Source organism: Triticum aestivum, chromosome 7B (genome assembly GCF_018294505.1).
Source record: "Triticum aestivum cultivar Chinese Spring chromosome 7B, IWGSC CS RefSeq v2.1, whole genome shotgun sequence".
Lineage (NCBI taxonomy): Eukaryota > Viridiplantae > Streptophyta > Magnoliopsida > Poales > Poaceae > Triticum > Triticum aestivum.
The window spans coordinates 591,362,274-591,387,537 of NC_057813.1; the positions used below are offsets into that span (position 1 = coordinate 591,362,274).

At 51.8% G+C, this 25,264-nt stretch overlaps 1 protein-coding gene across 7 annotated transcripts; it reads right to left on the reverse strand.

Moving 5' to 3' along the window:
* Positions 1–1,042: 1,042 nt before the first annotated feature.
* On the reverse strand, positions 1,043–9,610 carry LOC123156739 (uncharacterized). Of its 7 annotated transcripts, none has more exons than XR_006478367.1 (10): positions 9,160–9,610; positions 7,813–8,377; positions 6,808–7,028; positions 6,415–6,532; positions 5,702–6,020; positions 4,319–4,484; positions 3,483–3,801; positions 3,147–3,402; positions 2,956–3,045; positions 1,043–1,536 (listed from the first exon to the last, which is right to left on the reverse strand). XR_006478367.1 is itself a non-coding variant. In XM_044574912.1 (3 exons), the coding sequence occupies exons 1-3, from the start codon at positions 3,186–3,188 to the stop codon at positions 1,228–1,230; spliced, it is 441 nt and encodes a 146-aa protein (XP_044430847.1). In that variant the 5' UTR covers positions 3,189–3,401; the 3' UTR covers positions 1,043–1,227. The 7 variants fall into 7 exon arrangements, 1 of the variants encoding a protein (XP_044430847.1); XR_006478368.1 differs by lacking the exon at positions 9,160–9,610 and adding an exon at positions 8,489–9,135 and having other exon boundaries at positions 6,882–7,028; XR_006478366.1 differs by lacking the exon at positions 9,160–9,610 and adding an exon at positions 8,459–9,134.
* Between the last annotated feature and the right edge of the window lie 15,654 nt (positions 9,611–25,264).

Genomic DNA, 25,264 nt, shown 5'->3' on the forward strand with positions numbered 1-25,264 from the left:
TCGTTTGTCTCATACCATTCAGCCTCTGGTTCAGTTTCTTGGGTATGTGGTTCTGTTGACACAGCTCTAGGGAAGTTGGCGGAGGTAGAACTTGAGATAACATCACTGACTGAACTGTAACATGGCTACCTTGTGAAATTTGGCCAGATCACTGAGTAGCAAGTAGCTGTTGAAGAAGCTGCCATGGTGGGTAGAGACCATCTATCCTGGGAAGAAGCAGAGGAACTTGCTTCACAGGTGTCATCTTTTGTGAATGCCGATCAGGCAAGTGAATTTCATTTCAGAAGCAAGGCTATGATTTCAATGTTGGGTGTCATTGATAGCAAGATGGACTAAGTGTCTGCAAGCTTCTGGAGCCCCTGAGTTTCATGATCATCTGTTGAGAATGAGCATTGCCATTCGTTTTGGGGTTTGAGTTGAAGCATCTAGACATGGGCTTTACTTTGTTTCTGAGGATAAATCTTGTGGACAAATCTAGTGATAAGGGAAGCAAGTTTTTGGCGAATTTCATGACACGTTTAGATGCAGCATACCATTCCTTTACATGTGCAAACGAACAATTTCAACGAAATCTTTCAATTTCTCATTTTATTATGTTCAACTTTATGTATTCCTCTATCCGTAGAGTACATTGAATGTACAGAAATGGCTATAACAGAGTTTCTGTTATTCATATTAACAGCTACTCTAGGGGGAATGTTTTTATGTGGTGCTAACGATTTAAAAACTATCTTTGTAGCTCCAGAATGAAGGCAGGTAACGTGGACAAATCTGTCAACAAAAAGAATTGCTGTAGTTAATATGCGGGATGGATAGAAGTCAACAAGGTTACATGGAGCTGAAATAATCACTACAAGGACAATCATCATAATCATCAAAGTATAAAAGAGAAAACTTGCTTCTGTTAACAGCTTCTTATAGGAGGCAGCACAGTGCCAGGTAGAAGAACCAAGATGCAAATCAACAAGAGAAATTTAGTAGGGTAGAGCAACAAGCCATAGCAAGGTTGGGCAAACAACACATAAAAATGGCACAGAGAAGCTCAGAGACAATCAAATATGGCAGACAAGTCTGGTACAGCATATATATAGCAGTAGTACTTGATAATAATGTAGATACATGGCATTGCCACTCCCACTGATATCACATAGGCACTACGTTTCATCCAACACACGAATGCAACAAGGCAGTAATGTTTGTTTCGAACACTAACAGCGCCACTGTCATTTACTTTTTCTTCTTCCCCTTCTCCTTGAGGGCAGGGAAATGATCAAAATGACTTGGGAAAGTAAACCCACCCAAAACAAATTGATCAAAATCAAGAATTTTTGCTCTGAGCCCCTGCTCAAGATCTTTAAGTTGACTCCCCAGCCTTGCAATCTCCCTACGGTGTGCTCTCTTGTTCTTCAGCAGTGGTAGAATATCTCTTCTGTTGTTACTGAGCTCATTTGACTTATTGTAACACTGCCGCTTGATCCAGTCCCAGTGGTCGTTGCCCGTGGAGTCTGCTTTGGTAAAATCCCATGTTGTCCCCTCCTGGAAAAACATTGCATTTGAATGAATAAGATATGCTAAAAACAGAGCAGCCGCACATTTAGTTGCAGGCCTTTCTTTGCAGGCTAAAAACAGAGCAAGAAGCCATACTATTGTCCTATGTCCTAACTTAATGCTAGATATTCACAAGATAAATTGCCAGCAAAAGTTGGTTTGATGCCATACTATGCTTTATTACTCATCTTCAGCTCCAACAATACGGAAGCAAATCTTTGTGTAATAACATGCTGGGAGACTAACAACCTTATGTAATAATGGATGTCTGTAACAAAATCTTTTCTCTTTCAAGACAAAATCTTTTCTCTTTCAAGACAAAATCTTTTCTCTTTCAAGACAAAATCTTTTCTCTTTCAAGACAAAGGTTATGCCTCTGTTTCAGAAAAAGATGACAATGCATCTCAAATGTGTAACTAAATAAGTTTCTAATAGATGACGCCTAGTTGGTAGGGGGATGCTGAGCAATCATTTTCAGAAAACAAGAAAAAAAAAGCATTTAACTTCAGGAAGAGTTTCAGAGGAGTTGCCAGCATCCAGTAGTCTAGTTGCATCAAGAAACTTCAGCTAGTCGTAAACCTGCCGGCTAGCACATCCATTCCGGTTCCAGGAGATGTTCAAGTCGATCCTTATTTCAGAGTAAGAAGAAAACATACAATTCCATCCCTGACAACACAGGCAGTGTAGGACGCCAAACAGACAGAGCAGTTAAACTGCAGACAAGAACAGCTCTATGGCCTAAGAACAGGCAACAAATATCCTACCAATACCGCCCAACATATGACCAAAGTGTCAACTTCTTTATCCAAACAGGACAAAGACAAGAAACCAAATTCAACTCAAGAAAAGGAACCAGAGCACTTTACCGGAAAATAAACAACAGCGTACTGAAGAAACAGAACTGGGTTCATAATCAAATTGCACAACTACGCAGGAATCCCTGATAAAAAAAATCATCACACAAAGGCCAGGAGGAACCAGGTGCCACAGGAAATTCAGCTTTATCAAATCATTAACCCAAGCAAAGATCCAACCAAGCTAACCATTCCAACAACTAAGAAGTCCCACAACTAGTTACGATTGGCAAAGCAAGCACATACCTCTCGCACCGTCTTACAAAAGTATCAACTAAAAGAGAATGACTAAGTCTGCATCTCTCATATTTCTTGACAGCATATGTACCTAGACTGTTTTCTTGGCAAAAATGGTAGATGGCCTGTCATTGCGGCACTAATTCTCGAGCAGCACAGATTCATCCCACACATTAAGAGCTTAAGAAGTAATTATACTAGCAATTATTCTCGTACACCTACAGTTTGAATCAGTGCTAGATAGATTGATTCCGATCAAATCCATGTCCAATCTGAACGAAAAAGAAAACACCACAGGAATTACAAAGAAGCCTACCACTTCAGGGGCGTCATCGGGGATGGGGAGCCCAGTGATTTTCACAAGGTCGAAGGCCTTAAAGAAGTCGTCGATGCCAATCACCCTCACCTACGCGAGAAACAGAGCAAGAAAATTAAGGCTGGGGCGTGGGGAAACAATTTTTCTGAAGGAATCTGAGCAATGATTTGAGGCGTGGGGAGAAGGCTTACCGCCGGCGCCGGCAGGGGGGCAGGGAGTTGCTGGTGGTCCATGATTCGTGGCCGGGTTTTGGATTGACGGGAGCGGCGGGGGCGGCGGCGGCGGGCGCGGCTAGGGTTGGGGGCTGGGGAGTGAGAGCACGGGAAGGAGAGGGGAGGGTTTGCTTTGCTGTTGTTCTCTCGAGGAGGAGGGCAGGTGACTCGGCTGGGCCTTTGTGGGCTGCAGCACTCAACCGGGCCTTTTTTGGGCTGCTGCACTCCACTGGGCCTACAAGGGAAACAACACCCAGATTAAAACAAAGCTAATGTATGTATACTTAATCAGGGTAACCTAGTTGAAATACTCACCAAGGAGTTTCACTTGTATTTCCCCATCATGCAGTGGGTTTCTTGGCGGGTATTTCAAAGTACTCCCTCCTTTCCATAATATAAGAACGTTTTTGACACTAGTGTAGTGTCAAAAATATTCTTATATTATGGGACAAAGGGAGTATTTTTCACCCATCATGCTAAAGCCCTCTTCTCTGCGTCATCGCCGAGAGCCAAAATATGTAGTACCCATCACTACGAAGATGGTCCACAGGCAAACAACCTGGTGGAGGAAGCGGCATAGGTGTAGCGTACGACAGACAATGACGAAGCCAATGAAGCTCCAAGATGCATATTCCTAGAGTCAAAATGAAGGCAAGCAAGCTCAGTTTAGTCTTCGAGATGTAAACAAAAGCCAACAACATTATAGAATTCATGCAAATAATTAAAAAAAAGTGAATAAGTACAATATTTTTTTGGTCAAAGTTATATATACGAAGCAACAATAAGAAGATACAAGTGATATAGAGCCTCATCCTATGACAAAGAGGGGGCATGCGCAATTATGGAATGTACTTTTATGTTTTTATTTTTTTAGTTATTTATTAGTGTTAAATGACAATAGATTTTCCTAGAAACATGGGTCAAACATATACGTGTTTGACTTCTCACAAATCTTATATGCACTACAAATTGGAACTGAGGGAGTGTCATGAACAACTAAACAACATGAAGTCAGAGATGAAACCTATTGAAAAAAATACAGACAATTGTGAATGGTTTAGGGGTGTAGCTACCACCATTAACTTCGTATATGAATCAATAACATAACTATAACAAAAAATGTATAATGGGACAGAGGGAGTATTTTTCACCCATCATGCTAAAGCCCTCTTCTCTGCGTCACCGCCGAGAGCCAAAATATGTAGTACCCATCACTAGGAAGATGGTCCACAGGCAAACAACCTGGTGGAGGAAGCGGCATAGGTGTAGCGTACGGCAGAAAATGACGAAGCCATTGAAGCTCCAAGATGCATATTCCTAGAGTCAAAATGAAGGCAAGCAAGCTCAGTTTAGTCTTCGAGATGTAAACAAAAGCCAACAACATTATAGAATTCATGCAAATAATTAAAAAAACATGAATAAGTACAAATTTTTATTTGGTCAAAGTGATATATAGGAAGCAACAATAAGAAGATACAAGTGATATAGAGCCTCATCCTATGACAAAGAGGGGGCATGCGCAATTATGGAATGTACTTTCATGTTTTTATTTTTTTAGTTATTTATTAGTGTTAAATGACAATAGATTTTCCTAGAAACATGGGTAAAACATATACGTGTTTGACTTCTCACAGATCTTATATGCACTACAATTTGGAACTGAGGGGGTATCATGAACAACTAAACAACAAGAAGTCAGAGATGAAACCTATTGAAAAAAATACAGACAATTGTGAATGGTTTAGGGGTGTAGCTACCACCATTAACTTTGTATATGAATCAATAACATAACTGTAACCAAAAATATATAATACATACGACCTCCATCCCAAATTATAAGACGTTTTCCGTAGGCTATAATTTAGGACAGAGGAAGTACAACATTAGAAAAAAATATTTAGAGGAAAAACAAATGGTATGTGGCATATACAGTTATAACAAATGGTGCAAGAGGTCATCATGAGACTTTTTTACATTGTTTTTGGGATTTCAGTACATTTGAAATATCTACAACATTAAGCTCATCTTCCAATCCTAATTTGATGAAAAGGTTAATATGTTGATCCTATCTCCTTTTCCAATTTAGGATGTTAATCCAGCAGACCATTGCATATGCAGAGACCGGTGAAAACAAAGCCTAGCTAACATCAACCAGGTGTAAGAGCATGGATTTGGACACATCACCACCAAACCCCTGTCGTTGAAGTTGATTATGAGCTTCTACCCATCGAAAGAAGAAGCAAAATCTTCTCACATTATCTTTGCATTTAAGTTCCCTAGAAACAATGGCTTTACACCCATCTTTTCTACTTGTTTTTTTTTCTAATAACAAGAGATCAAGGAAATGAAAGGAATTCAAGCTGCTGTTAAAAACCAATTAAACCAAAAGAAGTTCACAGGAAAATCAGGATAAATCTAGATGACTGAAGCATCAACAACAACAACGACAAATACATAGTAGTGCAATATTATCTAAATCTTGCGGAAGACTGTAGTGACTATGTTCGTTTACGTTGAGATAGACAAGAAAATACCTTTTTTCTATTTTAGTTCCTAGGGATTGATTGAAGGCCTCATTGCAAGCAGCTATAGATGAGAACGTAACACCATTGACAGATGTCTCTACACGCAACTTGTTGTCTCATACGATGGATTGAATCCAGACATGAGAGACAACGTTTCGGGCAGGTAGAGTCCTGGGGTACATATAACTCGTGCTTAGAGTGCACTCCTCGATTTGGATCCCTGCCGGCGTTGCAGAAAGGGCACATTTGTACATGGGATCGATGCACCTTATCTTGGCCCAATATAAATGATTACAAGAACTTTATATATGAATTTGTGACATAACAACTGTAACACAAATTGTACAGGACAATTACAATGTTAGTTTAAACTCAAAAGAATAATCAGAGAAAAAACCAAAGGTACATGTCACACACAAACATAACACGGATTAGTTGCTAGTTCTGGTTTGATAAATAAAAAAGTTAATCTCAATCCTACCTCTTTTTACTTAATTTAACATATACTTTTAATAAAACAGCCAATGTAAATCCGATAGATGATTATCAAAGTTACATATATAACATGTGGCAAATTTACCTCTTTTCTTAAGGGATGGTACATGAATAGATGTTTCAATTGGATCTAACATAGCTATCGGATGCACTCATGCACTCACTTTTACAAAATTAGGTGAAAACAGAGGACACCATACATGTAAGGCTAGGGATAGTTGTTGCACCTTTGTGGGTGTAGTTGACGGATCAACCACGTACATGTAAGGCTAGGGATAATTGTTGCACCTCTGTGGGTGTAGTTCACGGTCCATAGGAGATGAGAGGATGGATTAACCCTCCTGTCTGCATTTAGATCCAAAAAATAAGCATCTAGATTAGTAGACAAGAGGGAACGGCCAGCTGGCCGATTCACGTACAAGAGGCAAGAGAAAGAGATGCGGCGCATGGCATGGTTGGTTAGTTGTAAGAAGAAAGGGCGCGTGGAGAGCAGAGGGAGCGGGACAAGGCAAGCCGGGGGACGACCATGGATTAGTAAATGGAGGTACAAACAAATAAGAATATATCTAGATGAGTAGCAACAACATGAACAACAAGAAAATAGAGTTGTGGAGTATTACATAGGGATTGAAGCCCTTGTTGCAAGCAAGTGCAGATAGAAATGTAATCATGGATGGATGTCTCTTATCATTACCAATCTTGAATCCAAACATCCAAACATGAGAGGCACCGTTTGGGACAGGTGGAGGCCACGGTATATAACTCGTGCTCAGAGAGTCACAGTCCACTCTCCACCGGCCGTTCCACTCCATATATACGAGGGGTCGATGGTTTCTCATTACTGTGAAAAAGGCAAACAGACGTTACATAGTCAGCATTGAAATTTCTGGTGCAAGAATTATAATACGCAAGGTAAATCTCTTATCTTCTTAAGGGAAAGTATGCATGTCCTCTTATGATTTCACAAGACAAAGGCAAATATAACAAGTGGTGACAAAAAAAAAACTAAGAATACAAAAGGGTACAATAGATCAACACGAAACTTCACATGCCAGCATAATTCAATTGCTACACGGAGTATATTTTTCTAAATGATACAATAAGGTATAGTGACTGGAGTAAATTTGGTTCGAGTTTGGTAAAAAAACTTAATATTGATTCTAAACCTTTTTAATTTAACCATATAATTTGTTTTTCAATTTATTTCTCCCAAACATTGGAAGTTGCAATACATTATTATTTTTTATAAAAAAGAGAGCAACAGGAACCCCTTGCGGCATTTTTATTAAGAAACAACCACACACACATACACACACACACTACGGAGCCCAAGGTTTGGACAGATCCTAAACTAATACAATAATTTCAGTCAAACATCTTAGATCCAGATGCGAACACCCCCACTAATAATATATCGGCATCCCCATCATTAACATGCCTTTGTGCTCACCATGAAGGAAAGCCTAGTTAACAGCAAGGTGGCTTGCTTGTGCGAGAGGACAGTAATAGAAAGAGTTAAAGACTGATTAATCCAGGTAAATCATAATCATAAGATTCTATACTAGGACTAGTTAGCAGCAGCCGCAATATAACAAGAAAAAGAATATAGTGGTGGACATATATACCTAGGGATTGAATATAATCATGGGTGGATGTGTCTGGTTGAGGCATATAACTCATGCTCCGATTGATAGTCATTCCAGAGTCCAGTCCTCACATTGGATCTTCCCCGGCAGTGGCATATGAAACGCATGCATCTATGGAGAATTGGAGATGCATGTAGATCCAGAGCAGAGACCTCTGCTCTGCTCCCTTTCACCTCATCTCTGCTTATATATATTGTACTAGTAGAAGTATGATATTACCCCCACCACATGTGATGTGCGTAGTGCTACCGCGAGCGAGGTGATGTCTCATCCTTCTTTCATCGCCAGGCAGTCTTGTCCGTCCACAGTCTTGACATGCAAGAAAGAGATCGAGCAGGGCAGGTACCGGATCCATAAACCTAGTGCAGCAGAGATGCCTGCCTGCTAGATCGAGGCGGTGCACCGGACAGGAGACTCTCGCCGGCCGGCCGGCAAGAATACCGGCTGTTGGTGGCCAGCGGATCTGAACAGCTGTTGGCGTCCGGCAGATCAGCCAAACGCCTCCATGGCGGGGCAGAGATGAGAGGATGGATTTCCTGCGAGCCTGTATGAAGAAGCATATGGTCAGGTCAATTACCAACAAATAAGAGAGAAATACACGCAAGGAGATAACAGGAAATTAAACCTTGAAACGATCGATTCAAACATAACATACAAGTTTGATAATCAACGAGGCGAGGCGAGGCGAGGCCGGCCGGAGAAAGAGATGGCAAAGTTGCGAGGATAGATGGATTGATGGATGCTTTCTTGGGGAAGAAAGGGCCGGCGCGTACGTTGACAGCAGAGGAAGGGAGCGGGACAAGGACGTACGGCGGCCGGTGCCGGCGGCTGACCAAGGATCCGGCCGGCCAGCCGGCCGGACGGCGTGGATGGTTAGGGTTCTCACCCACGGGTAGGGGACGAGAGAAGAGGAGCCTCCAGATCTGATATTTTTCTCATCTCATCTCAGCAAAGAAAAGGAGGAGGAGTCAGTCTCGCGGTTAAATTTAGGGTTAGTCGCAGCCGGTCCATCCACCTGCATGTTGACACCTGTCGACTCGTTTTTTTTATCTACGTGACGGAAACATATGTTACTACCTGCTTGGTTTTTATACGTACACAAAAAAGAAAGAAATAAAAAAAGGGACAATAGGTCAAAACGTCGCGTCAGACGTGACACCACCGGTCACTCTCACTCCTCCTACTATTCTTGTACTGACTCTGCTAGTGCTAGCAGGCGGGTGGATGGTGGGTGCGCAGTAAAATGCCTCAACTCCTACTAGTGGAAGCAACAGAGCATGCAGGTACTAGTAATAATTTCAGAGCGGAGCAGAGCGGCGGGCCAACCTGCGGCCGGCCGGCCACCGGCGAGCGGAAGGAGGTTCCCGCCGGCCGCCCAGGTCAAACGCAAGGAGCGCAGCACGGCGCAGTAGCCGTCACCGGCGCGACGGGACTGCGTGCGGTTGGCAGCCAGCGGATCTGAGCAGCAGGTCGCCCGGAGTTGCAAGCCGCCGGCAGGCCAGCGCAGCCTCACCTGTCGGCCGCCGGCAGATCAGCGCACCGGTCACCGGTCGGCGGGACTGCCTGCAGGGAGATGAGAGCATCCAAACGCAGGGGAGGAGAGAGCAGCGGCCGGCGGTGCGCGGTGTGATGTCCGCGACCGGTGTAGGCGGTGCGCGGTGTGGTTGAGAAGGCCAGATGCTTGGGAGTTTGTTTCTTTGAACAGAAACAAAAGCAGACCAGGGAGAGGAGGGGAGGAGAGGAGAGACGGCTGGGGAGGGAGGTGGATCGGAAAGGGACTGCACGCCAACCCTAAAATGCTTCCTTATATACTCGAGAAGAGAACCAGATGGGACGCACGCTCAGCCCAGTTTGAGTTCTCTCCATCCCCTCACTCTCTCTCTCAGCCCAAAGCATACTACTGGCCGGATTAATTAGTACAATAAATGTGATTTGGACCTTACCTGACCTGACTTAGGCCTATGAAGAACTGGTCCAAGAAAAGCTAAATGGGCTGGCCATTTGGCATCTTTTTATGTTTTGGATATATGTTAGTGTCAAAATCATATTTATATAGTGATGATAATCATGATATATACTGGTTGCTAAACGGTTGACCCAGAGAACAAGAAGCCTCTAAGAATAGGATGCGTCGTCGACGATGTCGCGTTGCTATCACCTTTGACGGTGGAGGAAGTAAACAAGGTGCTCAAGCCAGGTCATAACTCTATGATCACATTTTAAGATGGATGTGGTCGAAGAAGGGAGGAAAACATTGCCACTTCAAGAGCACTCATCGAGTTTGGGTACGGGTAAGCCGCACCGCACCCTTACCCATCCCTTAGAGCATCTCCAACAGGCGCCCAACGCGCGGCGCGCAAAAATCTGGTTTGCGGCGCGCGCAATGCCAGGTTTGGCGCGGGACGCAGCGCTGGCTCCAGCAGCCGCGCCAAAATGCAGCGCGCCCGAGCAGCCGCACATCCACATTTGTTGCATTTTCAAAACAAAGACATGGCATAATTTTTAAATCACAAACATCATTCACAACCAAGTTTAAATGAATAGTTCAATTTATTACAACTCATCAAACAAATAGTACTTTGAGAAATACAACAAATAGTTCAACAATACAACATCAAACGCACAAATCATGATGATCTTCGGCAGCCGTTCCAAGCCCACCACTCCTCAATGAGATCCTTCTTGAGTTCATTATGCGCTGCCGGACGTTGAATGGCATGATAGGAGGCAACAAAACGGGCCACCCTTTCAGCCCTCCACCGCACTCGCACGGGATGTCCCAAGAGCTCATACCGAGAGTAGTCTACATCTTGGCCACGCTCATTCTCGATGATCATGTTGTGCATGATGACACAAGCATGCATTATGTACCAAAGCATCTTCTGATCCATCACAATAGCAAATTGGGCTTGCAAAATCCCAAAAGCTCTTTCCACATCTTTTCTAGCCGCCGCGTGAGCATTTTGGAAATCAAGATATTTCTTACCTTCCGGTTTTTTCAACGGCTTCACAAATGTTGACCACTTTGGGTAGATGCCATCCACAAGATAGTAGCCATGGTTGTATGTACGACCATTAGCTACAAACTGCACCGGTGGCAGTTCACCATTTGCAATCTTACTCATCAGTGGTGACCGGTTGACAACGTTGATGTCATTCAAAGATCCAGGAATTCCAAAAAAAGCATGCCAAATCCAAGTCTCGTGATCGGCCACCGCTTCAAGGATTATAGTAGAACCCTTTTTTGTCCGTGGAATTGCCCATGCCATGCCTTTGGACAATTCTTCCAACCCCATGCATGCAATCTATTGAGCCTAGCATACCTGGGAACCCGCGAGCTTTGTTCATCTCCAATAGCCTTGCGACATCTTCAGCATTGAGAGTTCTCAAGTACTCCGGGCCAAACACTTGCACAATTCCGACTGCAAAGCGGTTGACACACATGATGGCTTGGCTCTCACCCATGGCCAAGTGGTCATCAACTAGATCAGCCGGAATACCGTATGCCAAAATACGCAAAGCGGTTGTCACCTTTCTGAAAGGTGCTATGCCCGAGCTCTCCGGCGGCATTCCTCCTCTGCTGAAAAAACCGGTCATGGCTCGCTAGTTTCTCTGCAATGCGCCTGAACAACTCGGTGCTCATCCTAAACTGGCGACGAAAGTAGGACTCGGGGCATGTGGGATTCTCCACAAAATAGTGCCTCATCAATCTGTTGTGGGCATCAATCCTATCCCTCCAAATTTTGTGCCGACCCATAACCGAACCACCGTGCTTCGGTTTTTTATTGATGTGCATAGCTAGGATCATTGCAAGATCATCCTCCTCTTCCATATCAAATTCTTCTTCAGAAGAGTTATGGCCCGAACTCATCTAAAATGTTCAAAACTAGGCTATAAACAACATGCACCAAATTTCATGCAAAAAAGTGGAAGTTGGAAGCAATACATACCTTGCGGGCGTTTTGTCAAACAACTTGCGGGCGCCAAAGCGGCGGTGGGCAGCCGGGCGTTCTTCATCGGAGACTGTCGCGCGTGAGGCGGCACTGACTAGAGAGTGAGGGAGGAAGCCGCGCCCGCGCTGGAAGATACCGGGGAAGCGCCGGAACGGTCGCCAGAAAAAATGGGGTGCGCGGGGCGGCGGCGGCGGCGCGGCTGGATGGGTTGATGGAGTGAGAGCGAGCGCTCGAGAGTGCAGCACGCGGGAGCGGGCGCAGCAAATAAGCGGCGCGCGATGGCGTTGCCGCCCGCGCGCTGAATTACATATGCCGTGCGCGTGATTTTTGTGCGTCCGCTGGAGCGCCGGAAACGGTAGCGCGCTAAAACCACTACTTTTTCGGCGCGGCGTGTTTATAGCGCGGCTGTTGGAGATACTCTTACCCATCATTCGTGCTAATACTCGTTAGTTGGTACAACTTTTTTCCATACCCACCACCCCACAGGGTAAACGGGTACCCGCGGGTAAAAATATCCACATTTGCAATGCACATCGACTTGAGCAGTATGAGGTCATAAACAGAAACATATAATCATATAATATACAAATAACTAACCTTCCTCCCTCTCCTTTTATGACTTATTTTGGTTTGAGTATATGGATAGATGTAAATATATATGGTTTCTCCTCTTTCGTTTGTCGTCGTAATACATGCACATCTACATGTTTTTGCAGGTGTGGTATCAAGATGCCAAAAATAATCCTCGACTTTTTGTTCACCATACAAACTACAACAATTAGTCTAAGCATGTTCTCATCAGGTCCGTCCATTCTTTCCTTAGTCTTGGAATTCAGTGGCTCCATGTAGTCATCAAACTGTATTTACCGGAGCCTTCCCCGACCCCCCGCGTCGTCTCTATGAGGCGACTAGGGCGGGCACCTCTCCGGCCGGTGGCTAAGCCCCTTCCCCACCCACATCCCCTCACCGCCGCCGACAAACGACGTCGAGCAAAGCCTGCCGGCAGCTGGTGGCGGCGGGATCCGCTCTCTCCAGCGAAGCTCGCCATACAACACCCCAGTTTTCCTCACTCCACCTCCCACCACGCCGGCCATCTTCTCCGCCTGCCCAGATCCGCCCGTCCCCACCACTCATCTGCCTCGGTGCTCGTCGTATCTGGCTAAGGGCGCCCTTTGCGGCGTGTGGCTGCCTTCGGGCCGATGCCCCACGTGGATCCAGATCCATTTGCACCGCGACCACCTCTGCTCGATCTGCTCCGCCCTCACCGGCTTTGTCTGCACCGGCTGCGCGACATGCGCTCCGGGTGGCGCCCCTTCGTTCAGTGCATGGCCCCAACCGCGGTGGTCATCAGGCTGGCTCGGGGTCTTCCACCTCTGCGCCCGTGCGCCGCATCCCTCCGCCCCGGCAGATCTCCCCTCCTGCGTGTCGTGCGTCTTGCTATTCGCAACCTGCTGCTCTACACCACCCTGGCTGGGCTGCGCCTCCGCTGGCGTGGCGTGTGCTTCCGCCGTCGCCCCCACCTCCCCTCCCTCAGATCCATGCTCATGGGTGCTGGGTGGATTGTCGCGGTTCCCCTGCCTCGAGCGGGCCATGCGGCTCCGGCGCCCTCGGTTTGGTCGCCTACGTGGCCGGGCATTAAAGCTGCATCTGGTTTGTGCCCGTGTCAGCCGCGTTTAGCATGGAGGACTGCTGCCCATTGTTTCTACGGCCCGTAGAAGGCCCATTGTTTCTACGGCCCATAGAAGGCCTACTGTTTCTACGGCCCGTAGAAGGCCCACTGTTTCTACGGCCCGTAGGAGGCCCAGTGTCACTACAGTAAATATTAGCCCATGGTTATTGTGGCCTAGTTTTAGAAAGAACTGCACTGACTACAAGCAAACAAATGAACAAGACAACAAGGAAATAAATAAGCAAGCAACTTATGCTAGGCTATCACAGCTGTTACATATATTACATTCACTGGGCATCAAAGTTCGCCACAAGTGCATATATAGGGAACAAAGCAGCATATCATATACACTAGTTGTCAAAGTTGGCGACCAGCGCAAATAAACGCCGCAGCAAAACAAATCCAGAACTGAAACCACTTCAAAAGATCTCAAGAAACAATATCCTGGGTACCCATAATGCTGGCAAGATGCTTAGCAAGCTTATTAACTTTCTCTTGTTTGGCGCTTAAATCCTCCAGCGCTTGCTGTTGCACCAGAAAATATGCATCTGAATTCTGCAGAGACTTCCTCAGTCCTTTAGCTAATATGCACAAGAAACGTACCACGATGAGCTCGTATAGGCCCGGTGAGACGCATTGTTCCGGTTCCTCTCCTCCTCCAACAACTTAGCCGTCCTCTCCTCCCTCTTTGTCGGGGGTTGGGTGCGACATATGCCAAAGGATGGCTTATCATGGTGGGGGCGAGTAGAACATCGTCGGTGCCTGGAAACGGGATGAGGCGAAGACATGCACGCCGGCGGATCTTACCCAGCTTCAGGGCTCTCCGAGGAGATAACACCCCTACTGCTGCTCTGCGGGGTCTCCGCATGATCACTAAGGCAAAGTGAATACAAGGGTGCTCCTAGAGCTGTTTCTGGAGGAAGGAGAAGACAAGGCTAGTTCAATCCCTCCTTTGTGTTCTGTCTAATGCTATTGGATGCCAACCCTTTGCATGGGTGCCCTAGGGGGTTTATATAGGCCTACCCCAGGGTTACAATGGTAAATCCGGCTAGGAGCGGGTCCCAGCCGTCTGTCTCTCAGGTGCCGTCTTCTCCACCGACTCCTGGGGCCCGCCGACTGGCCTGGTACGAGGGCGTCAGCCCGTGTCCGCCGCGGGCGGGTCTTGCCGGTTGCGGATTACTGTAGCCGTGCTTCTAATGACGCGGGCTTGGTCATGGGGTCGTGGCGACAGTGCCGCCGCCTGACGGGCGATCACTGTTGCCATTCCCCTGTCGCATCTGGTTAATGGCGTGCGGGGCCCGTGGGAGGGGCCGGCCGACTCGAGGGGGCCGACTCTCGGCGCTCCCGCCGTCTTCAATATTCTCGCTGACTGGTAGGCCCCACCGTCTCCGGGCTGTACAGACAGGAGGTCGTGGGTACAGGGCCCCACCCCAAGGGCTGACGTCAGGGCTGGCATGGCAATAGTGCCGCGCTGGGCGGAGATCTCCTGCGAGTACGACGCACTGTGGCCATGCTTGCCTTTAATCACTGGGTGGTTGGGAGTCGCGGGCCGACTCCCCATAGTCGGCTTCTTCGGAGCCGCCTCTTGGACTCGTCCTGGTTGAGAGTCGCCTCGGGGACTCGGCTCGTCTCGGAGTCGCCTTCTGGGACTCGGCTCATCTTGGAGTCGCCCTCTGGGACTCTGCTTATCTTGGAGTCGCCTTTTGGTACTCGACTTATCTTGGAGTCGCCGTAGGTACTTGAGGGGCACAGTCTGCCCTGATGTCTTGAAAGGTTCTGGGACTCGGGTTAGCCTACCCGTGGCCCATTACTCCGACAGTAGTCCCCGAAGTTGGTGAGGCTCCGAGGTTGATACGTCGTGCGCCTCAGCAGTTTCATTCTTTAGATGGGGGAAAGCAAGCTTTGATGGCCGCCTTCCTCCAAGCCGAGTGGCTGGAGTCGGATTCTCTGTGAGCCGTCGTGCTTAAGCCGACTGGCTGGAGCTGGGCTCGCTGAGGGCTGTATTGCCCCTTGAGATGCTTCGAACGTCGAGGCGGGAACCAGGCGGCGTGCCTGATACGCTTCCCGTGGTCGCCCGCCGCGGCCCCGTCGCGCGGGGCCACGTGGCAGGGGCAGTCTGCCTGCCCATGCGTGCGACGGGACAGGCCATCAGGCGTGGCCCGCCACTACCGCGCCTCGGCACGCGAACGGATCCACTGCGGCCGGACGGACGGTTGGGCTCCCCATGTTGTTACTGCGCGCAGTAACTTCGTGGGTTTAATCGTGGGGGGCGTGGGGGCTCGCGCGCAGTTAATCCCCACGCCGCCCCATCGGCTTCTCAGCCTTTGAGACTATAAATAGGCGGGGGAAGCGGGACGGCGGAGCGCGCGCTCGTTCTTCCCTGCTTCCCCTGCTTCCTCCTTCCTCTCCTTCTTCTTGCCTTCGCCGCACCGCTCCGCAGCGATGAGCTCTTCCTCCGCCGCGGCCTCTGCTGTCTGCTCGGGCGCGTGGGATGGTTCCCAGGTGGACGACGACGCCATCGAGCACCTCCGCAGGACGCGCCGGCTCCCCGACGCGCACCTGGTGCGAGCCCGTGCCGCACCGGAGGGGAAGATAACGCCGGTGCAGGAGGAGGGCGAGAGGGTCATATTCCGCTCGCACCTCATGCGCGGCATGGGCCTGCCAGCGAGCGGCTTCCTCCGCTCGTTCTTGGAATTCAACGGACTCCAGCCGCACCACCTCACCCCGAACACGGTGGTGCTGCTGGCCGCCTTCGCCACCCTGTGCGAGGGTTTTCTCGGCGTTCTCCCCACCCTCGAGCTGTGGGGAGAGTTCTTCCAGTCGAAGCTCGGCACGCACGTCGCCGGCATACCGGCCCAGTGCGGCGCCTTCATCGCCATGCGCAGGTCGACCGCCGACAACCCCTTCCCCTCCATCGTGTTGATCAAGTCGGTGAAGATGTGGCAACGTTCGTACTTGTACGTGAAGAACGTTGCCACAGAAGGCGACTGGGTCAACCTTCCACATTATGAAGCCGGCGCGCCGGCTGGGAGGCTTCCCAGCTGGTCGAATCGGGCCAAGACGCTGTCTCCTGCCGGCACCGCTGCCGTCGCCCAACTCCGAGTGCTGACGCAGTCGGAGGGCCTGGTTGGGGCCGACTTGCTGGCTGCCTTCATGGCGCGCCGAGTCCTCCCACTCCAAGGCCGACCTCATCTGATCTGTCAGATGAGCGACCGCCGAGATTCGAGCCGGATGAGCACCTGGGAGATGCCCCATGCGGAGGTGGCGAACATGGTGAACCACATCGCGAACTGCGAGCTCGCGGAAGACTGGCAGTTCGGCAAGGAGCCGTATTCACATGCCAACCCCCGCCTGTGGTAAGTCAAATATTTTGCTTCTGTTTTTCTTCATAGCCGAATCTGACTTCTGATCTTCTCGGCTCTCTGAGTCAGAACTCCCTCATCCAGCCTGCAGCCGGCGCCACCGGGCAGCCTCGCGAGTTCGCTCCAGATCGTGCGGAAAGCAATGTCGACGACCCCGACTTGGGGGCGGCGGCGATGGAAGCCGACGTCGAAGGCGGGGGAGGAGGGGCGGAAGGCGGACTCCGACCCTCGGCGACCTTCGCCGACTGGCTGGAGGATGAGGGCGACGGCGAAGTCGTCCCGCGCCGCCAACCGAAAGCCGGCCATCCCGGCGCGAGCTCCTCCGCCGGCTTGGCCGGTCAAGTCGGCGTGAAGAAGTGCCGAGCCGTGCCGAGTTCGCTCGGCGGTCGGCCGAAAAAGTTCAAGGGGGCAGCCGCCGCGACCAAGCGGGAGGAGGCGATCGCGAAGGCCAACCGCTTCCGCAAGGAAGTGAAGAAGCCGCCGCTGGTTTCCACGTAAGTGCTGACTATCGCTTGTTCTTGTTTCTTTGGACGGATCTGTTCCGAGTCTTTTTCATTCTGCTTTCTATTTCAGGGCCCCTCTTTCTCTTGAAAGAGTCACCGTCCCCTCTGTTATGGGGTCGGCCGAGACGTCCGCCAACACCCGGCGGATTGACCCCGCCGCCGACCTCCGGGAGGCGACGGAGCGCAACGCGCGGGAGAAGCCTGACGAGGAAGAGGCCGACTGTCTGGAGAAGGCGGAGGCCGAGAAGGCGGCGGCCTCCGCCCAGAAGAAGCTGGCGGAGGCCGAAGCCGCCGCTGCGGCCAAACAGCGGGCTGAGGAGGCCGCACGCTGCCAGTCGGCGTTGCTTGTCGTTCCGCTGAGCTCCGCGCCGCCGCCCGCGGAGTTCACGGGGCAGACTGGAGAAGTCGGCGGGGAGCACTCCATCGTGGAGAGGGACAGAGGTGAGGCCTCTGCGTCGGGCACGGCCTCGCCGCGACCGCCGCCTCCGCCACATGGCAAGCAGCCGGCGGGCCCTCCAGTGCTACCGGCCAAGGACGAGGCGGTGGCGAGGCTGCTTCTCCAAGTCGCTTCACCGGCGCGCCGCCATCTTGCGAAGGCGGTCTCGGTGCCGCGCCCCTTGGAAGCCGGCGCCGCCAGCTCGGCCATTCCAGATGCTGAGGCATCAAGTGCTGCGCCTACTGGATGGGTGCGAGGAGGCGGCAACGGTCCGCTGAACCAGGCGCTCTTGGATGTGCAGGCGAAGCTGCGGGCTGAAGGAGAAGCCATCCAGGGCTGCACCAGGGCGCATCTGGCATCGCGGGCGTCTATCCGAGTGCGTTTTCTTTTTGACTTTGCCTTTCCTCATTCTTCTCTGTGGGGGCGCGCCAGCGCACCCACTGGGTGTAGTCCCCGAGTTTCGGGCCGGCTGCTGCGCAGGCGGCCCGGAACTCAATCTGGCGAGTTCCTCATTTTTGTCTTTGTCTGGTTTTTTATCGCAGGAGTACCACAACCTCCGCGCCACCGCCTACAACCGTAACGTTGAGCGGCTAGAGAAGCGTACTGCCGACTTGTCGGAGAGCCGAAGTAAGTTCTCCATCTTTTCCGCGGGGGCGCGCTGGCGCACCCGCGGGCTGTAGTCCCCGAGATTCGGGCCGACTGCTGAGCAGTCGGCCGGATCTTCCCGGCGACCTTTGCTGCTGACGACTTAACGTCTTTTCTCTTTGTTTTTCAGAGGCCAATGCCGCTCTCCAGAAACAGTTGGGCGAAGTCAGCACGGCCCTTCGTGCCAAGGAGGAGGAGTGCGGCAAGCTCGCCAAAGAGCGCGACTTGCTGGTCGAGCAGTTGGCGGAGCAGAAGGAGCTGCTGAAGGCGGCCCAGGACGAGGCGGGAAAGAAAGAGACCGCTCTCCTAGCCGAGTTCGAGATGGAGCGCTCCTCCTGGACCGACAGGGAGGCGATGCTAACTTCCAGCTTCCACGAGATTGAGGACATTGTCGATGGTTAGTTCCTTTCCTTTCTTTCCTCGAGATGCCGACTGCGAGTCAGGCCGTCTACTGATTTTCTTTCTGCTTCTTTCTGTTCTGGGCAGACTTCTTCCCTGGCCATTCGCAAGCGGTCAATCGGGCCATCGAGGCTGATCGCGAGGCGCGGAGGGCGAATGGCGAGGAGATCGCCGCCAACGCCCCCCTGACCGTCGACAAGCAGCTACTGAGCATCGAGACCCGTCTACGGCCGGCTCATCAGCTGCTGCGCCGGCTTCAACGTGCCGGGGCCCAGGCGATCTCCGCCCTGTGGCCAGGCACGCCGGCTCTGCGCACCGCCAGTCGGACTGCCGACTGGCTGGAGGTCGCGGCCGGTCGTCTTGAGGCTTGGAAGGGTTCCTCGGCCCGGGCTGGAGCGTGCCGGGCCTTGGAATTCGTCAAGGCTTGGTATCCAGGGCTGGACCTGGACCGGCTGGCCGCTTTTCGGTCAGAGGCCCAGGCGGAACTGGCGGCTGTGGAAGGCGCCCTTATCGAGCACGCGGCGGCGATCGCCGACTACACCGACACCAGGGTCTTCGTTCCCGAGCGGGCCGCGAACGGTGAGGAGGTGCCTCCGGAGTGGTTCGGGATGAACCCCGACTACGACGAGGACTCGGCGGAGGTGATCGGCTCCAGCACCGAGGAGGAAGACGAGGCAGGGGACGAAGACGAGACGGAGGCGCCAGAAGACAGGGCGGACGACCAGCCTCAGCTCGATCGTGCCTCCAGCAACGAGCCGCGTCCAACTGGGCCGGCTGCCGCCGGAGGCGATCAAGCCGAGACTGCCCAGCCGGCCGCCCCAGCGCCTGACACCGCCGTCTCCGCCGACCCGCCGAACCCGTATGCTGCTCCTTAGGCTGCTGTCTTGTCCTTTCTTTATCTGTTTTCATAGTCTTTGAAGAACTTGTTAATTTGCACAATTCCACACGCGGGGTGTATTTTGAACTCGGCTAGAGGCCTTTGCTTATGTAAATATCTATCTGCCTTCTATATTTCCATGCTTATCGCTCTTTTGGCTTTTTCCTTTGCCGCCTTTCCATAGTCGCTGCTTTGCCGGACGGACAGCCGCTCCACGGACTGCCGCAAGTCAAATGCTTGGCTACTTCAGGGAAGGCAAGTACTTCGCCTTTTTAGAGTTTTTTTAACAAGTGGGACAGAAGGCGGTGAGCGAGCCGACTACTCGAGAGTCGGCTCTGAAGAGAGAGGCTGGGAGCCGGCTTGGGCTATGCATACGCTTTAGGTCCTTAGCCATTTTTTTTTGTGTGTGCGCTCGTTCTTGCTTGTTCTCCGCCTACCAACAGTCGCTCTGCGAGCTGCGGCTTTCGATAGGAGACGGCTTGAGCGCAGCACACTACTTGTCCGACTATAGGAAGCATTTCATAGCGCAAGACGGCAAGTCCCCGGGCCGACTAGTCGAACCCGGTGCCAAGCGACATGACAAAAAGAGTAGCATATTCGGAGGCATAATTCTTATCATACAGATAACAAAAAGGGCAGTCCCTAAGCTCGTCTCGGGGGCCCAAAGTCTCGGTATTTTAACACAAAGGATAGCGTGGTACATACTGCATTAACTGTAAAATCTTCGGAGAAGATTTGCGTTCCATGGCCGTTCTGACTCCTTCCCGGAGTCGTCCCTCTTGTGCGCTCGAGGCTTCTGGGCGTCGATTAGGTAGTAGGAGCCGTTGCCCAGCACTTTGCTGATGATGAAGGGGCCTTCCCAAGGCGCCGACAACTTGTGCTGGCCAGCTATTCGCTGAATCAGCCGGAGCACAAGGTCGCCCCTCTTGGAATGATCTCGGCCTGACCTTTCGGTTGTAATATCGCCGCAGACTCTGCTGGTAGATGCCGGACCGGCTGAGTGCCAACAGCCGGCCCTCTTCCAGCAGGTCGACGCCGTCTTGACGTGCTTCTTCTGCTTCCTCTTTGGTGTACATGGTGAATCGTGGAGAGTCGAACTCTATGTCCGTCGGGATGACGGCTTCGGCACCGTAGACGAGGAAGAAAGGCGTGAAGCCAGTTGACTTGTTTGGAGTCGTACACAGACTCCAGAGGACGGCTGGCAGCTCCTCAAGCCAACAGCCGGCCGAACGTTCGAGTGGTTCGACCAGTCGAGGCTTGATGTCGGACAGGATGAGGCCGTTTGCTCGCTCCACCTGGCCGTTTGACTGCGGATGGGCAATGGACGCTAAGTCCAGTCGGATGCCCTGTTTCACGCAGAAACGAGCCAAGGCGCCTTTGGCGGAATTTGTGCCGTTGTTGGTGATGATGCTGTGTGGTATGCCGTACCGCACCGTGATGTCGGCGATGAAAGTCACTGCAGTCGGACCATTCAACTTCTTGATGGGCTTTGCTTCTATCCACTTCGTGAACTTGTCCACTGCGACAAGCAGATGAGTTAAGCCGCCTCGGGCCGTCTTGAATGGTCCCACCATGTCCAGGCCCCAAACTGCAAAGGGCCAGGCGATGGGGATTGTCTTCAGCGCAGAAGCCGGCTGAAGTGGCTTGGAGCAGAACTTCTGGCACCCTTTGCATTTTTGGACTAACTCTTTAGCCTCTTCCAGGGCAGTCGGCCAGAAGAAACCGTGCCGAAAGGCTTTGGCGACGAGTGCTCTTGAGGCTACGTGGTGGCCGCACTCGCCCTGATGAATGTCTTTGAGAATTGCTTGGCCTTGTTCTGGCTCTACGCAGCGCTGGTAGACACTAGTGACACTGCGCCTGACTAGCTCTCTGTTGATTATGGTGTATGCTGCCGCTCGGCGTTGCACTTGCTGAGCCAAGATCTCATTAGTTGGCAGCTCTCTGTTTACTAGAAACTTGAGGATGGGCTGCGCCCAGGAGGGGGCTGCTATTTCTTCAACCGCCACCACAACAACTTGGACGAGGGCGGCTGGGCTGGGAGGCGGCGGGCTGGCGTCTGCGGCCGCTTGCTGTATTGGCGAAGTCCCCGGGCCGACTGGCGCAGTCCCCGGGCCGACTGGCGCAGTCCCCGGGCCGACTGGCGCAGTCTCCGGGCCGGGTTTTGAAGTCCCCGGGCTGGCTTTGACTGTGATTTTCTTGGGGCCGTCCGCTGGGGCTCTTGAGTCGGATCCGACTTCTTCGGGAGGAGCCGGCACAAAGATGGAGTCTGACTCTGGTGAAGGCTTGATGGACGGCTTAAGGAGGCGCTGAAGAGCGACGCCGGACGGTATCGCTTGGCGGGTGGCGCCGATTCGTGCCAAGGCGTCTGCTTGATCGTTGTCGTTCCTTGGCACATGAAGGAACTCGCACCCCTCGAAGTATCCGCTGAGTTGCTGCACCAGGAAACGGTAGCTCGCCATGTTTGCATCTTTGGCGTCCCAGTCGCCGGATGACTGCTGGACCACCAAATCGGAGTCGCCATAGCACAGGATCCGGCGAATGCCGAGTTCTTTGGCAAGCTGGAGTCCGTGAATGAGCGCCTCATATTCGGCGACGTTGTTGGAGGCGGCGAAGTGGATCTGCAGCACGTACTTGAGCTTGTCGCCTTTGGGGGAGGTGAGGACGATGCCGGCTCCTAGGCCGGTGCGCATCTTGGAGCCGTCGAAATGCATCCGCCAATGGGTAGAGTCGGGCGCTGGCGGCAGGTACTGGGCCTCAGCCCAGTCGACGAGGAAGTCGGCCAGTGCTTGCGACTTGATGGCGGTGCGTGGCTGGTAGTAGATGGTGTAAGGAGCCAGATCTATGGCCCATTTGGCTACTCGGCCAGAGGCGTCTCGGCTTCCAATGATCTCGGCTAGCGGAGCCGTGCAAACCACAGTGATTGGATGCTCTTGAAAGTAAGGCTTCAGCTTCTTGGTGGCGAAATGCACACCGTAGCACATCTTCTGGTAGTGGGGGTAGTTCTACTTGGAGGTCGACAGTACCTCGCTCAGGTAATATACCGGTCTCTGGACAGGGAGCGCCTTGCCTTCCTCTTTGCGTTCGACTACGATGACTGTGCTGACTACTCGGCTGGTGGCGGCGATGTACAGGAGCATGGGCTCTTTAGGAGTCGGAGCCGCCAACACAGGGGGAGTAGTCAACATCTTCTTCAGCTGGAGAAATGCTTCATCTGCCTTGTGATTCCACTCGAAAAAGGTGGTCTTCTTCATCAATTGATACAAAGGGAGAGCCTTCTCGCCCAACCGACTGATGAATCAGCTGATGGACGCCAAGCAGCCGGTGAACTTCTGCACATCTAACAGTCGGCTGGGTACTTCCATTCTCTCGATGGCCTTGATCTTCACGGGGTTGCACTCTATGCCGCGTTCAGAGACCAGGAAGCCAAGGAGCTGGCCGGCTGGTACTCCGAAAACGCACTTTTCAGGGTTGAGCTTGATCTAGAATCGGCGCAGGTTCTCAAAGGTCTCCTTGAGGTCCTCTAGCAGCATCCCACGCTTCTCCGTCTTCAGCACCACGTCATCCACGTAGACATGGGCATTTCTGCCGAGTTGCTTGAGGAGGCACTTCTGCATGCAACGCTGAAAGGTGGCACCGACATTCCTCAAGCCGAACGTCATCGTCAGGTAGCAGAAGGCTCCGAATGGCGTGATGAAGGCGGTCTTCAGTCTGTCTGTCGGGTTCAGCTTGATCTGGTGATATCCCGAATATGCATCTAAGAAACTCAGTAGCTCGCATCCGGCTGTGGAGTCTATCACCTGATTGATCCTTGGCAGGGCAAATGGATCCTTCGGGCAGGCTTTGTTGAGGCTTGTGTAATCAATGCACATCCTCCATTGCTTGTTTTGCTTCAGTACCAAAACCGGGTTTGCCAGCCACTCTAGAAAAAACACTTCCATGATGAAGCCGGCTGCAAGAAGCCAGGCTATCTCTTCTCCAACAACTCTTCTCTTTTCTTCTGACAGGCGGCGCAAGGGCTGCCTGGCGGGCTTCACATCCGGCCTGACATGTAGCTTGTGCTCGACGAATTCCGTCGGTACACCTAGCATGTCTTTGGGGGACAATGCAAAGATGTCTCGATTCTCACGGAGGAAATCAACGAGCTCGCCTTCCTATTTGCTGTCAAGGTTTGCACCCATGACAGCGTACCTCTCTGGGTGTTCTGGGTCCAAGGGTATCTTCTTGGTATCTTTGGCCGGCTTGAACGAACCTTCAGCTTCCGACTCCTTGGGGTCAGGCGACATTTCTTGCTGTTTTCCGACCATCGCCACGACCCGATCAAGGAGCCGCTTCTCAGCTGCGATCACCAGGGACTCGGCCAGCCGGCTGCTCTCGGCCGCACAAGCGGACGAATTTCTGTAGTCGCCAGCTACGGTCAGAATTCCCTTGGAACTCGGCATCTTCGTCTTGAGGTAGGCGTAGTGAGGAACCGCCATGAACTTGGCCAACGCAGGTCGGCCAAGCAGCGCGTGGTACGGGCTTTCCAGGTCCACTACTTCAAACCAGACTGGCTCTCGGCGGAAATGATCTTTGTCTCTGAAGAGGACGTCTATTAGGATCTTGCCGATTGGTGAGCAGGAAAGGCCGGGTACAATACCATGGAACACAGTCCGGCTGCTCTGCAGCTGTCTTTGCTTGATTCCTAGCTTCTCCATAGTATCTTTGTACAGGATGTTGATGCTACTGCCTCCGTCTATCAGCACTCTCGAGAAGCGGGCTGCTCGCCTATCAGTGGCCAAGGTGGCACCTAGGACTAGGGCATAGGAGCCCGGATTCGGCATCACCTCTGGGTGATCCGCTCTGCTCCAACTGATAGGCTTCTCGGACCAATGCATAAACTCTGGTGTGTCTGTCGCCACTGCATTTACTTCTTGCTGCTGTAGCCGTCTCTACGCCGATCATCAGCCACGCTGGTGAACACCACATAGGCTCCGTGCTCTTCTAGATACTCGTCTTGCACTATGCCGACTGGCCGAGCGGCCGGCTGCTGGGGCGGCGGTGGAGGCTGCGGCCCAGCAGGCGGCGGAGGAAGGAGGCCGTTCCCCTTGGCGATTTTGGTGAGCCAGTGGCACTTTCGGGTAGTATGATTCGACGGCTTCGCGTCGCTGTGGAACTTGCAGGGACCATCCAGAGTCTGCCCATAGGAAAATGCCGGCAACCAATTGGATTTGCCGCCCTTCTGCCGCTTGGTCGGGGGACTGCCCCTCCGGCTGTTGATCTTCGACTGTCGTAACCTACCGACTGTTGGAAGTCGGCTGTTGGGCCTTGCGTTTGTTGTCGCTCTGTTGTTGCTGCCGACTGGTGTCTCCAGCTGGAGTTCTGGGAGCCTGAGGGGCCACTTTGCCAGCCGCATTGACTTGAATCTCTGTCTTCATGGAGGAGTCGGCTGTGGCGTACTTGTCTGCTATGATCAGCAGTTCGTCGAGGGTTTCCGGCTCGTCGCAGAGGAGCCTGTGCTTGAGGAGGATGCCTTCTCGGCACCCGGCAGTGAAGTACTCGATAGCTTGCACCTCGTGCACGCCCTCGCTGGAGTTCCGAAGCTCTCCCC